This window comes from Mustela lutreola, chromosome 2 (genome assembly GCF_030435805.1).
Source record: "Mustela lutreola isolate mMusLut2 chromosome 2, mMusLut2.pri, whole genome shotgun sequence".
In the NCBI taxonomy this organism is placed as follows: Eukaryota; Metazoa; Chordata; class Mammalia; order Carnivora; family Mustelidae; genus Mustela; species Mustela lutreola.
Genome location: NC_081291.1, coordinates 55,837,318 through 55,850,443, shown reverse-complemented (window position 1 = coordinate 55,850,443; position 13,126 = coordinate 55,837,318). Strand labels below are relative to the sequence as shown.

At 51.4% G+C, this 13,126-nt stretch overlaps 1 protein-coding gene across 5 annotated transcripts in view; it reads right to left on the bottom strand.

Moving 5' to 3' along the window:
- Positions 1-195: 195 nt before the first annotated feature.
- GRIP2 (glutamate receptor interacting protein 2) overlaps positions 196-13,126 on the bottom strand; it is a 92,119-nt gene continuing 79,188 nt past the window's right edge. For 3 of the 5 annotated variants that reach the window (XM_059161839.1, XM_059161842.1, XM_059161840.1), the window contains 7 exons: positions 11,923-12,062; positions 11,070-11,249; positions 9,883-10,054; positions 8,090-8,195; positions 4,321-4,464; positions 3,732-3,878; positions 196-2,703 (listed from right to left, as the gene is read on the bottom strand). In XM_059161839.1, the coding sequence (XP_059017822.1) occupies positions 2,545-2,703; positions 3,732-3,878; positions 4,321-4,464; positions 8,090-8,195; positions 9,883-10,054; positions 11,070-11,249; positions 11,923-12,062 (1,048 nt within the window). In that variant the 3' untranslated portion in view covers positions 196-2,544. Of the gene's footprint in view, positions 2,704-3,731; positions 3,879-4,320; positions 4,465-8,089; positions 8,501-9,882; positions 10,055-11,069; positions 11,250-11,922; positions 12,063-13,126 lie in introns of those variants that run through there. The other 2 variants (XM_059161844.1, XM_059161843.1) reach the window with 2 other exon arrangements.

Genomic DNA, 13,126 nt, shown 5'->3' with positions numbered 1-13,126 from the left:
AGGGCCTCATCTGCCGTGTTCATGTTGTTTTCGTTTTCCCAGGGGCTGGAATGATGCAGAGCCCAAGGAGACCTACAGAATGGATGAATGAATTAAAAGCAGGGAAGATGTCATCACCTCTAAACCAAAGCTGACTATGGCCAGCCTATGATTTTAAAAAAACAAAACAAACAAAAACAGACACCACAATCTAGTTGCATTTAAATAATTTTATTAAAAAAAAAACCATTCCAACAGCACCTCACCCACCCCCAGCTCCTAAGTCCCTGCAGCCCCTGCAGAACAGATTTATACACGGGCCCCAGACCCCAAATGGCCTTGGCAATGCAGCCCCTTGGCATGTGCTTCCCGAGAGCCCTAAGAAAACCCCATGTAGAAAAATACTTTACAAGGAATATGCTCTAATCTCAGCCAGAGAAAAATACAGCTTTTGGGGGTGGAAGGGGAAGGTCACAGGAGCTGTACCCAAAATGCATAGGCAGGCAGGATGCTCAACGGGGACGGGCATCGGGGCATGTCAAGTCTGGGATCAATGGTCCCCATGAGAAGCCAGAGGAAATATTGCATATGAGAAGGCTGGCCACGCCAGGGGCCACTGGTGGCCTGGTTGCATACATCAGGGGGGATGGCAGAGGCCTCAGCCCGAGGAGGCAGGGGGCCACCAGTCGGGGGGGGGGGGGGCTACTGCTTCCCTCACCCGCAGTCGAACGCAGTTCTCCTGAGCTGAGAGGCCCTGGGAGTGTGGACTGTCCAGCCCCATCCCTTGCCAGAGGCCCAGAGAGGCTGGGCAACTTGCCCAAGCTCACACAGCTGCAGCTTCCAGTGGCCATGTCTCTGTGGCCCCCAAGCTGAGGGCCCTTGGCTTTTGTTCGGTGCCCCTATGCTGGGGAGGAAGGCAGTGCCCTTTCACCCCGGGGCGGGTGTTTACACAGGAATCCACAATAGCAGAGGCAATGGGCAGTCCAGCCCTGGCATGGAAGGCTCCCCAGGGAAGGCAGGGAGCGGGGAAGTGGAGGGAGAAGACAAGGGAATGCAGGCCCTTGGGCAGAGAGTGGGCAGGGTGCCCTGTGGGCATGGTTCCGGCCGTGACAGGGAGGCCCGTACCTGCTCAGAGACTATCCTCCCCTAGATTGTCCAGAGAGGGTCATACCAAGGGGGAGGGGTCACAGAGCGAGCAAGCTGCAACCCAGAGCAAAAAGAACAAGCCTCTTGACTCCACAGCATGGAGGATGCAGATGGGAGTTGATGCCCCATTTTCCTGAGACCCCCATTCAGAGCAAAGCAAATCCCCAGACCTGACCTGGGGATCCAGACTGCCCACTTCCATCTCTGGGGCTGCAGCCCAGACCACCAGGTGCAGGCCTCTGCCCTTCTCAAAATCAAAAAGGTTTCTGGTCTGTGGAAAAGGAGGACAATGACTTTAAGGAATGCTGGTGTTCCAGATTTCAAGTGGGAATAAACTTCTTAAATGGCCCCTTTGGACACTGTCACCTTTGGGCGTGAGAATGGCTCACCTCTCTCCTACCTGCCTACCTTTGCCTCTGGGCCTCCCTCTCTGCGTCTCTCCTCCTTCATGGGATTGAAGATTGGAGAGGACATATGTCATCTTCCATGTGATACCTCTATGGTCTTCCCATCTCCACTGAAATGGCAGGTGAATAAAAACTCCTAGGTCTTTTGTCCCAGATGACTCCCTCAGATCGCGAGGGGCCTGGCCTGAGAGGGGTATATTTATATAGATCTGTGCCTACACCTCCAACAAAAGCAGGAGGGGCTGAGAGCCCAAAGCCTGACACCAAGCTGGCCCAAAGGGCGAAGAACTGCAGGTCTCAAATCCTGGAGGCTTCAGACCAGAGAGGTGGAAATGAATCACTCACTTTCAGAATCAATAAGCTGATGATTCCTGGAATTCAGTCACCCCAGCTCAAGAGCCTCTTAAGTGGGGAAGCCAGCAAACCCCAAACACCAGAATTCTGGAGAAGGGAAGGGGCTAGGCTCCCACTCTGAGTGGCATCCCTCTTGGTGGGAGGCTGTCCAGAAAAATTGCCCCCCCAGCCACACCCTAAATGCTCCCCCTGTGGGGCAACTAACTACCTGAGCATGTGTGGACCCATTGCCCAGACGCCTCACACCTCAGTCCGTGATTGCACCGGGGATATCAAGTTCCAACTTGCTCACCTCTGTGACAGGGAGCTCACTCCTCCTCTGCAACTATACAGCTCTGCTGGGAGAAAACACTCCCAATGAGCTGGGCTCCCTAGCTCCTAGGCTCCTCTTCTCCCAGCTGAGCAGCCTTTTTCAACTCCTACTGAGTGGGGCTCCTCTGGGCATCCTGGGAGTCCCAACATGGAGAAAGACCTAGATGTCACTCCAACTGGGGCAGGGACCGCAGAACCGGAGAAGAGAGACAGATTCCGTCCGTGGCTCAGAGCCTGCCAGATGAACAGATGGATGAGTGAGCGGCCAGGTCTCCAGCCCAGTTACAGGTCTGGCGGCCAGGATCTACTCCAGCAGCCCCTGGGGTGTCCAGACCATGTGCTGACTTCAGAGCATCCGGGGGCTGCTGGGGCCCGGTGCTCGTGGGGCTCGGCTGCTCTGTGCCAGAGGGTTGCGGCTGATGACCAGTGCTAGGACGTCGCCTGCCTCCGCCAGGAGCGGCACAGCCAGGCAGCAGTCAAAGTCCCGCGTGCGAACGTGGTTGACCTGTGGGGAACACAGCCAAGGGGACAGATGGCATCAGCGGAGCCCAGGCTGAAGTAGGTAGGAATCATGAGGTGTCCTCAAGGGTGGGCCTGGGCCCAGCCCAGATACAGGGTCCATCTAGAACACACAGAGAGAAGTCCTCCTTCATTGAGCACTCTCTCAATCCCTCTGGTTAGGTTTTATCAAAGAGAAACCCCAAAGGGGGCGCCAGGACATCCTTCCTACTCCTCTAACACCACTCCTCTCCCTTTTTCAACATGGAAGAGCAGAACACACACTCAGCTTCCTGCCTAGAACTGGTGACGTTGCTTTGCTTCTTTGACTTTTTATTTCACAGTGACCTTCTATGTCAAGCAAGGAGTGCTGGTTTTTCATTCCTAATGACACGAAAAGCTTCCTTTCAAAATAAATCCAAGTCGGAAAGCCTCTGCCACCATAAAGGAACCATATTCGGTAAATGTAGCACCAACACAGCAGAAATCACACCAGGGGAACAAAAGCAGCTGGAGCATAGGAAAAACACCGCCGGGTGGTGGGACCAGTGCAGTTCCAGAGCTTTCCTTCTGCTCACGTGCATTTCCCAGGCTCCCTTGCCATTAGCAGGGCCATGTGACCGGTTCTGGCCAATAGGCTGTGAAAGGGAGTGGTGGGTGTTGCTTCTAGGTGAAGGCAGGAAAAAAACCCACGGGTGATTTTCCAGTCTCCATTACCATGTCAGGTGGTGGAAGGCATTTGCCAGAGGGCAGAGCCCCCCACCAGCCTGGTGGAGCAAGCCCATGCCGGCCCCCAGTGGACAAATAAATGTTTGTGTGTTAAGACACTAAGATTCGGGGCTGGCTGTTATTGCAGTGTAACAGAGCCTGACCTGACTATAGGAGTGTTGTCATTCCCTTCACGTAGGAGGAAGCTGGGGCTCAGGGAGAAAAGGTGACCTGCCTAAGGCCACTCAGCCAGGGTAGAAGTGGGGCTCCTTCCACTGGAGGCAAGGAAAGGTCACACTATCTATGGTGCCCTCAGCCCAGCATTACCTGAAGGACCCTGTCAAAGGGCCGGAGGCCACCACGTTGGGCTGGCCCATCAGGGCGCACAGTGTGGACATAGACACCCTTCTCCAGGAGGCCATCAGAGACGCTAAAACCAAAGTCATTCCGCAAGGGGTCCTTGTGTAGGGTCACCTGGGAGCAGAAGGAAGAGGAATTCCCTGGAGATCTGACCTTTGCCCCAGCTCCCCACAGCAGCCCAAATCCCTTGGAGTGGAACCCACACCAAGCCCCCAGCCCAGCTGCGCTCCCTGCCGTTCTCCATGGCACACACCCTTCAGTTCCCGGCACCAGTCACAGTGGGTAACCTGGGGAAGGGGTTCCTTCTCAGTTCTTCTTCAGTCCTCTCCCTTCCCTCAGGAGAATGTCTCCGTGGGGTATTGACAGGTTTCCACCCCTCTAACACTTGCTCATCTCTCAAATTTACCAAGAAGCTCTGAGCCTTCTAAGGGCTACCGGTGGAGAGGTTTCTTCTCCATTTTTCTATGTAGTAACCTACAGATGGCAAGGGAGGCCGGCTTCTCCTTTAAGGAAGTGGTGTATATATGTACACCCCGTGCCCAGCCCCAGCGCCCACCTTGTGCATCTCTAAGGGTGTCGGCAGCAACAGCTCCTGCATCTCTTCAGGGGACGCTTGTACCTCCTGGCCCCTCCGCCAGGGCTGGTGGCTGGGTCTGCCCTCGAGGGCCACACTCTGCACCGTGCCCGTCATGATGGATGCCTGCGGATACACAATCCTTCATGGCGATGCCTGTTTGCCTGCTGTTTGCAGTCAGAATCTGTGGACAACTACTCTGTGTCGGCCTTCAAAGTCCCAGCGGTGCACAGCATAGACAGGGTCTATGGTCTCCTGGGCTCTTGGTCTGAGCATGGGCGGGGGAGGGGATCCTCGATCACACCCACAATCAGAATACTAATTGTTGGCCCTGAATGAGTAACGCTTACTCTCTTCTGAGCTCAGTTCTACTCACTATACACACAGAACCCATTTTGTTCTCTGCGATACTACCAGACAGGCAAATACCATTTTGGCGGCGGTAGCAGGGGGGCGGGGGTCCATTGTATAGGTAAGAAAACCCAGGCTAAGAGATATTATGATTTGAAATCAGAATCTGGTTTCAAAGTCAAGGATCTTAACCACTCTGTTACCTTGCTCATCACAAAAATAAATAAGATAAAATCACATATGAAACCGCAAAGAGTTTACCACTCCAAGAGTCTCATTTAAAGATCTTAAAGGATGAACTCAGAAGCAAGAAGAATGCAAGAAGCAACAGTGAGCAAAGAAGTTAATTGCCTTCAACCGGAATGAGTACTGACTAGAACCCCACATGAACTAGGTGAGCAATTTATAAACAAGCAGGGAGACAAGAGGAGAGAGTTTAGAGGGAAAGGGGAGCATTCTACAGGCCCTGTCTCATTAAGGAGAGGGCGCAAAGGCATTGACTCGACTTCGCTAGAAAAAGTCAAATGCACCTGATCTTTCCAAAAAGTTAGTCTGTCCATAGAATGGAATATTATTTGGCCATAAAAAGCATGAAGAACTTATATGTTCTACAACATCAAGCTAAATGAAAAAAGTCAGACATGAAAGGCCACATACTGCATGACCTCATTTATAAGAAATATCCAGAACAGGCAAATCCATAGAGACAAAAAAGCAGACAGTGGCTGGGACATGTGGGGTTTCTTTTGGGGATGTCAGAAATGTTCTGGTTGTGTAAATGCAACATCGTGAATAGCCGGTATTCGTGATTCTTCTTAATTCATTCTTTTTACTTTTAATATTCAATTTACACTTTAACATGGTAAATTTTAAGTTATGTGAATTTTATCTTAATAAACAAAATTTTCAAATTAGCATCATTAAGAAGGTGCTGGACTAAAATTAAGAGAGACTGAAAAGGCATAATAACAAGGTGCCAAGCATGGACTGGGCGCTGGTTTAGCCAGACCAGGTATAAAGGGAAATTTGGGGTCAACTGTGAAAATCTACATATGACCTTGGTATTAAAAGAGATGAAAACATATTAGATAGTTATTTCTCTGTATGGAAAGAAATGGAGTAGCTGTAGTGTGTACATCATGGTTTCACTATTCTAAAAATACACAGACTCTCACTGAAGCATTAACAGTCACGATCTATGTGTGGTGGGAACGTTGTGTTCTTATATTTTATTTTGCTTATTTTAGTTTTGATTTTATCTCATTTATCTAATTTTGCACCATCCACATATATGGCTTCTGTAATAATAAAATATTTTAAATTTAAAAATTGATTATTAAAATAAATGAATTAAGGATAATCACTAAAAGAATAAAAATTATAAAAATGACTGTTTTGGTGGTGGAGAGAGTAAAGAGGAATAAGAAATTTATCAATGCTAGAAAAGGAAAAATAGTAGATTAGAAATACAGAGAAAGTGGGATACATAGAAAGAATAAATTGGATGCTGGAATTAAGTTTAATTATATTAGTAATCATAATAAATATAAATGAACTAACCTTTAAAAAAAGAAAGGTTCTTGGATTGGGGGAAAAATCAGCTACATACAGCATGAAACAGATATGTTTAAAATGATAAATGTACATACTTAGTAACAGTAATTTTGAAAACAAATTGGAAAAAAGACAGGAAATATTAATAAAATAAATCTGGTGGAACCATATTGTTATGGGGGAAAATGGAATTTAAAGTGGAAAGTACATAGGGATAGAGATACTGATGAATAATAAAGAGAAAAATTCACCAAAAAGTTCCAGCAAGCATTAATTTATATGAAACTAGCAATATAACCTCAAAGGACAGAAAACAAAAATGACAAAATGTCAAGAACTTGCTGAATCTCCACTCATGATAATTTTATAATGCCATCAACAACAATAAAAAAAAGATAAATAAACCATATAACATTTCATAAGAATGGTGATTTGAACAAGTCTATGAACAATCTTGATCTACAGAAAACCCTACACCCAACAAAAGGGAATTTGCATTGTTTTGTAGGCATACATGAAATGTTTACTAAAACTGATCACATACTGGGCCACAAATAAGTCTCAACAAATGCCAAAGAATTCAAAGCATATGGAACACATTCTCTGGCCATAGTACATATGAACTAAAACCCAATATGAATTGGTTTTAAAATTTGGATTTAAAAAACAAAACTCGGGGTGCCTGGGTGGCTCAGTGGGTTAAAGCTTCTGCCTTTGGGCTCGGGTCGTGGTCCTAGGGTCCTGGGATCAAGCCCCGCATGGGGCTTTCTGATCAGCGGGGAGCCTGCTTCCCTTCCTCTCTCTGCCTGCCTCTCTGCCTACTTGTGATCTGTCTGTTAAATAAATAAATAAAATCTTTTTTAAAAAATAAATAAAATAAAAAATAAAAAACAAAACACTCCACTTCTGTGTCATTCAAGGGCTTAACTAAAATCATAATAAAATTTTTTTGAAATATTTGGAATTGAATGATCCATAAAAGCATCACAATCAAAATTTGTGGAATCCAGCCAAAGCAGTGTCTGTGGGTAAAATCATAGCTTAGGATGCACAATGGTAGAAAACATAGTAAACACAAATGAAGAAGAAGCTAAACACAGAAATGAGTAAGACAGAAAACTACGAAACTCATGAGAGAATTAACAAAGCCCAAAATCAGTTCTTCGAGGAGCATAGTGATTTGTAAGACCAATGGAGGAAAAAAATCAACGATTAAAGGGGCAAAAGTACAGATAAAGTGAAAGTTTAAATTAATGTTCTCAGAGCATGAAGGAGTTTCTGAAATGACCCAGCGGGATCCTTCCTAGACCTTCCCGGGCAGCCTGTTCCACCATGGGCCGTGCTGACCCCGCACAAAGCTGTATTCACTTCTCAGTTCCCCCAAGCCCTCATCCCCTATGCTGTCCCTGACGCTGACATCCACGTGCTCCCACAGGGCATGCCCACCACCACATCCCCAGGCCGTACCTGCACACAGACTCGAAAACCGCCCCTCGGCATCCAAACGTGCGCTCACACACATCTGCTGTGAAAATACCCTCCGCATCTGTGCATACACGAGCATGCTCACATGCACGCACACACGCATGCCCCTGCTGCACACGCGTCTGCATGTGCACACACCTCCATGCGCCATGCCAGTGCTCTCCATCACACCTCTGTATGTGTCCATGCACAGCCTGCATGTGTGTGAAGACACCTGTACACGGAGGGCGCGAAGTGAGTGTGTGGTGCACACCACGCACGGGCAGGATCCCATCAACATGCTTGTTTCCAAAGGCACGCGCATCAGTAGTGTCCATGCACGGGGGTTCCCCAGGAACGTCTGCGGGGTAGGTGGCCCTACCTCCAGTTCCCTCAGCAGCTCTGACTGACCACATGACTCCAGGTCTTCGAGCGCTTCCCCAAACATGCGCCAGAAGCCCTCCTCACGGGCAGGGCCGGGGGCTGGGCTGTAACGTAGGAACCAGAGAGGGTCAACTCCCGGTGGGCAGGTGGGCGAGCAGGCGGGTTGGGGCCTGAGGAGTCTTCGGGGCCCCGGGGCCCAGCGTTGGGCTCGAAGGGCCTTAGGGTGGGCGGGCGGGCGGGCGGGCAGGCAGGCGGGCAGGCGTCCTCGGTGGCAGTGCTGGGGCCCCAGGGCAGTGGTTGGTGACACGGGATGGGGGGAAGAAGACGCAGTTAGGGGCGACCAGGACTGTCGGTGGCCAGTTAGAACAGGGGCAGATGAGACGGGGTGGAGAGCGGTGACACAGGACGCCTGGGAAGAGAGACAGACGGACGGACAGACAGACAGACAGACAGAGAGGAGATCCATGGTGTAGCCCCAGAGGACGGGCCCTGGCCCCACCCAGACACACGGCATTATAGCACAGTGACAGGGACAGAGCTGGAACCAGCGAGGACACAGATGGATGGAGAGGATGGTGTATCTGGGCTTGGGGAAGGGTCCAGGCCACCCCACGACTTCCACTGTTACAAGCCCATCATCAGCTCTAAAATCGAGGCTTGTTAGAATGGTAACAAGTCACACTGGCATGCTTCCTAGTTCACAAAACCACTTGCCACTTACAAAGTCCCAGCCACTTATAAAGGATGGGTTTACAAAGCACTTTCTTATTAAGGCCCGTGAGCTTTTCTCTCCTAAGGGGACTCAGGGAGGATGAGGTACCATGGTTGCCTCCCGTCCTTCCCATTTTAAAAATGAGAAGACAAAGGCTGAAGGCTATTCTCTCCATTCAAACCAATCCCACAAACATTCCCTGGGCCAGGGTTCTGCAGGGCCCAGGGCTACAGCGGTGAATAAGGTGTAGCCCCTGTTCTCCCGTTTTCAAGATGCGGGCAATTCGGTCACAAAGCGTGCAGCCGTACCCACTGGGGGCCAGGCACCCAGCTAGGAGCCCTACCCAGAAGGGACAACAGCCAGGTCATTAACCAGGTGCACACAAGGCAGCCAGTGCCAGGAGGAGGCTCACAGGAGCGGTTGGGGGCCAACGGAGGGAGGGATGCCTTGTGCTTGGGAAAGTGAGGGGAGCCTCCTGCAGGCAGGGGAACATAAGCTGGGTTTCCAAGGCTGCAGAGGCCTTGGCCAGGAAGAGAAAGGGAAAGTCACTAGAGGCTGAAGGAAGTACCCGATCCAAAGCACAGGCACAGGACGGGTGGCTGGGGCTGGATGAGAAACAATGTTTCTCCATAGGGCCTGCTCTTGGCAGGAGTCACCTCTGGGGGTCATGCGGTGTCCCTCAAAGCCAATGCTACCAAACCACATCCATGGCCAGGGCGAGTGTTTGGAACCCAAGGGCCTTTGCAGGAGGCCATCAAGCCATCTGGGCTAAGTCTAAAGGGTCGGGTTCAAGTTCTGAGCTGCTCATCTGAGAATAGGAGATCACCAGACTCTGGAAAGGCAAACACCTTCCATGCCTTTGCCACTGCTGTGCCCTCTCCCTAGGGCACCCTCATCCCCATCTCAGCCTGGCCAAGGCAACACTGCCTGATGTCCCCTCTGCTCTCCTGAGAGGTGCCCCTCCTCGGGAGCCAGACAAGACTCTCTGCTGTCCCCACCACTGTGGCAAAGGGACCGTCAACCCAACTGAGCCAGGAGACCATGACTGCCTCATCCCTCATGGCCTTCCCACCACAGACCTAGTTGGTGGCTCCCAGTCCTCTTCCTCCTCCTCGGGGAAGCTCTCATCCGTGGGGGCCGGGGTATAGCTCGTCCTCCGGGGTTCAGTGGGTGGGGGGCTGCTTCTCAGCCGGCTGGGCCGCCACTCCTGGGGGGTCACGCCCCGAGCCACTGTCTGTGGAGTGTAGGAGCCTGCCAGGTGGAGAGGGAGATGTCTGTAACTTACCTTCCTTCCCGCCCCTTTTCCAGCTGTGCTGGATGACCCTGGATAGGTCTTTGCCCACTCTTGCCTGACGTGACTACCCAGAGTCCCCTGAGTGCCTTGCCACCTAGTCCCTACCCCCAGAATCCCCTGGAACTCCTGATTACCCAGCAGAAGAGTTAATGGCCAGGGTTCCAAGTAAGTCCCTGTCCCGGCTCCACTGGGCTTAGCCTGGCTGCCTCCTGCCTGGGGAGGAGGTTCACTATTTAAACCATTCCTCTCTGCCTGCCTTTGGGAGCTCTCAAGACCCTGCCCCAGAAGTAAGCTAAGAGATGCTGATCAAGGACAAGACATGGGGAAGCAGAGACCCAGGGAAGGCAAATATACTACCAGTGAGGCCCAGTGCTGGGAGCCACCCAAGGCCACTTAGAGGCCTTGCTCCACTAGTTCTCTGAGCTGAGCCTTAGAGAGGCCAGAAGGCCAGCTGCTGGGGTCAAATGCCCCCCAAACCTCAAGGCCACCCATGGGTCTCCACATGCATGGGGGAGGGGCTTATGGCCTCACAGGGCAGCCTGGATGTGTCCATCTTAAGGCTGGTCTTGTGGGACAGGGTGGGAAGGGGCTTTCAAGCTTCCCATCTTCAACTGGGTGCAATAAACATTGCTTGGGCACCTGCTGTGTACAGAGCACTGGGGCTAGGAATGAGAAAGACGAAAGTAAGGCCAACTTGGTCCTTAACCTCAAGGTGGGGAACTCCACGGGGCTATGGGTATCAATCAAAAGATGTGCAAAGGCCTGAGTTCCATGCTCTGAGCAGTGAGGGGCCCTGAGAATGGCCACTGGGGTCTTGGTGGGGGTGGGGTCTGCCTTCTGGAAGTGGCCCTGAAGGATGAAGCAGGGAGAGGAGGAGAGAGAATGAGGCAGAGAGAACAGCCCCTGCCAATGTGTGGCAGCTGGGGTGTCCAGAGAGAGCATGTCACTGGTCCTGGGGCCCCAAGGCATTACCTGGGCCCCCAAATCCACCCTCTGTGGCCGAGCTGTCCCAGGACTCCACAGCGCTGTCCATGCTGGGGACAGCGGGTGAGAACCGGGCTGCCAGCAGGCCTCCTTTGAGTGCCTCGGGTGGATCCTCATCTGCATCACTGGCCTCGCTGAGGCTGCCCGACTTGCGTCGTGGGAGGGGCCCTAGGACAAAAAGGGGGTGTCACCACCACTGGCCTCTGACCTCAGAGACACAGAGACACTCCGTGAGCTTCAGTTTCCCCATTTCTGTCTGGTTTGTCTCACAGGCACCGAGCCCCCCTACCCCCAGCCCCGAGCCTACTGCTGAGCAATCTGATAGAAGGGAAGGGGCACTCTAATGGGCAAACCCATTTCACAGATAGGAAAACTGAGGCTGAGTTCTCTGCACTTGGCCCTGGGGAACCTCTGAGGCTCTGGGTCTGCACAACACACCCAAGGTCACATGGTGAACAACAGTGGAGCCCAGATTAGAAGGCAGGCCCGAAATCTCAGGCTCCTTCCACTGCAGCTGGTGGCCTCCCTGCCAAGGCACAGGGCTCAAATTCAGGGGAAACTGAGGAATGTACATGCTACAACCCTAAGGCAGAACAAGCAGCCTTGAGAGGCAGGCAGTGATGGAGAGGGTGGTTCAGACCCAGACTCTGCCCTACACAAGCTGTGACCTTGGGACCACCCCTCCCCTCTCTGAGTCTGGTCTCCTCAGCTGTCCCAGGTGTCTTCCCAGCTCCACAGGATCTGGTGAGGATGCCATGAGGTTGGGCACATGAACCTGGTACAGAGAGATTTCCCTTCCTAAAAGGGTGAATGGCCCCAGAGGCAGGAGGGGGAGGCTCACGGTCTAGCTGCTTCTTGATCTTCAGGGTGACAGTCTCGCCAGCCACCTGCAGGAGATGGATGGCCTCACTAAGAGGCCGGCCCTTGAGGCTAACACTGTTGATGGCCAGGATACGATCCCCAACGTGGATAGCGCCAGTCCTGGGGAGGGGGGCACAGGACAGAGAATGAGAGACATTCAAGGCTTCGGGGAACTCAGGAACCCCCAGGCACAAGCCTGATGGACCTCAGTTAAACCCAGCTGTAACAAAAAGCAAGTGTCATCTAGGGTAGCATTCATAGAGGTACAAAGTCTAGAATTTGGGGGATATAGGGGTGGCTCAGCCAGCAAAGCATTCGATTATCGATTTCAACTCAGCTCATGATCTCAGGGTTGTGAGATTGAACCCCGCATTGGGCTCCATGCTGGGCAGCCTGCTTAAGATTCTCTCTCTCCCTCTGCCCCTCTCCCCACTCTCTCCCTCTCTAAAAAATAAAAAATTATAAAAAAAAATTAAGTCTAGAATTTGGGAGGGAGGGGATGATTTGCCTGACTCTAAATTTAGGTTCTGGAACTGTGCCTGGCTTTGCCCACCCAGATCCCCAGGAGCCCGGGAGCGTAAGTTGGGGGCGATGGTGGGCTGAGTGAGGGAGGTCAGAGCTGTCTGTCCCATGTGGCTACTGGGTCCCGAAACGTGGCTAGCCCAAACTGAGATGACTTGACTATATAAAATACACAATGGGTTCTGAAGACAAAACATGAAAAAAAAAAAAAGAATATAGAACTCTCATTAATAATTTATATATTGACTACACGTGTTGAAATAAATATGTATTTAGGATTCATTTTATTTGTTTCCTTTTATTTTTCTAATATGGCCACCAGAAAGTTTATACGAAATGTGGGGATCGCATTACATTGCAATTGGTCAGCACTGAGCTAGATCAGCCCGGCGAGGAGAGACTGTCTGTCGCGTCCTGGGGACCCAGAACCGGTTGGCACATGGGAGGTACCCAGGCAAGGTGGAGTGGATGAGTGCACTTGAGATAGGAACCAACCACACTGGTTGCTGCAGTGGACCAGCAGGGGGCGTTCGAGGAACAGGGAGCCCTCCACGGATGCTCAGTGTTCCTCCCCACTCCCTGCCCTGCTCAATCCTCTTGCTGCAGCCAGCCTTCTGTCCTTCTCCAGGGGCCCAGCCTGTCTCCCCACCCCAGGTCTGGCC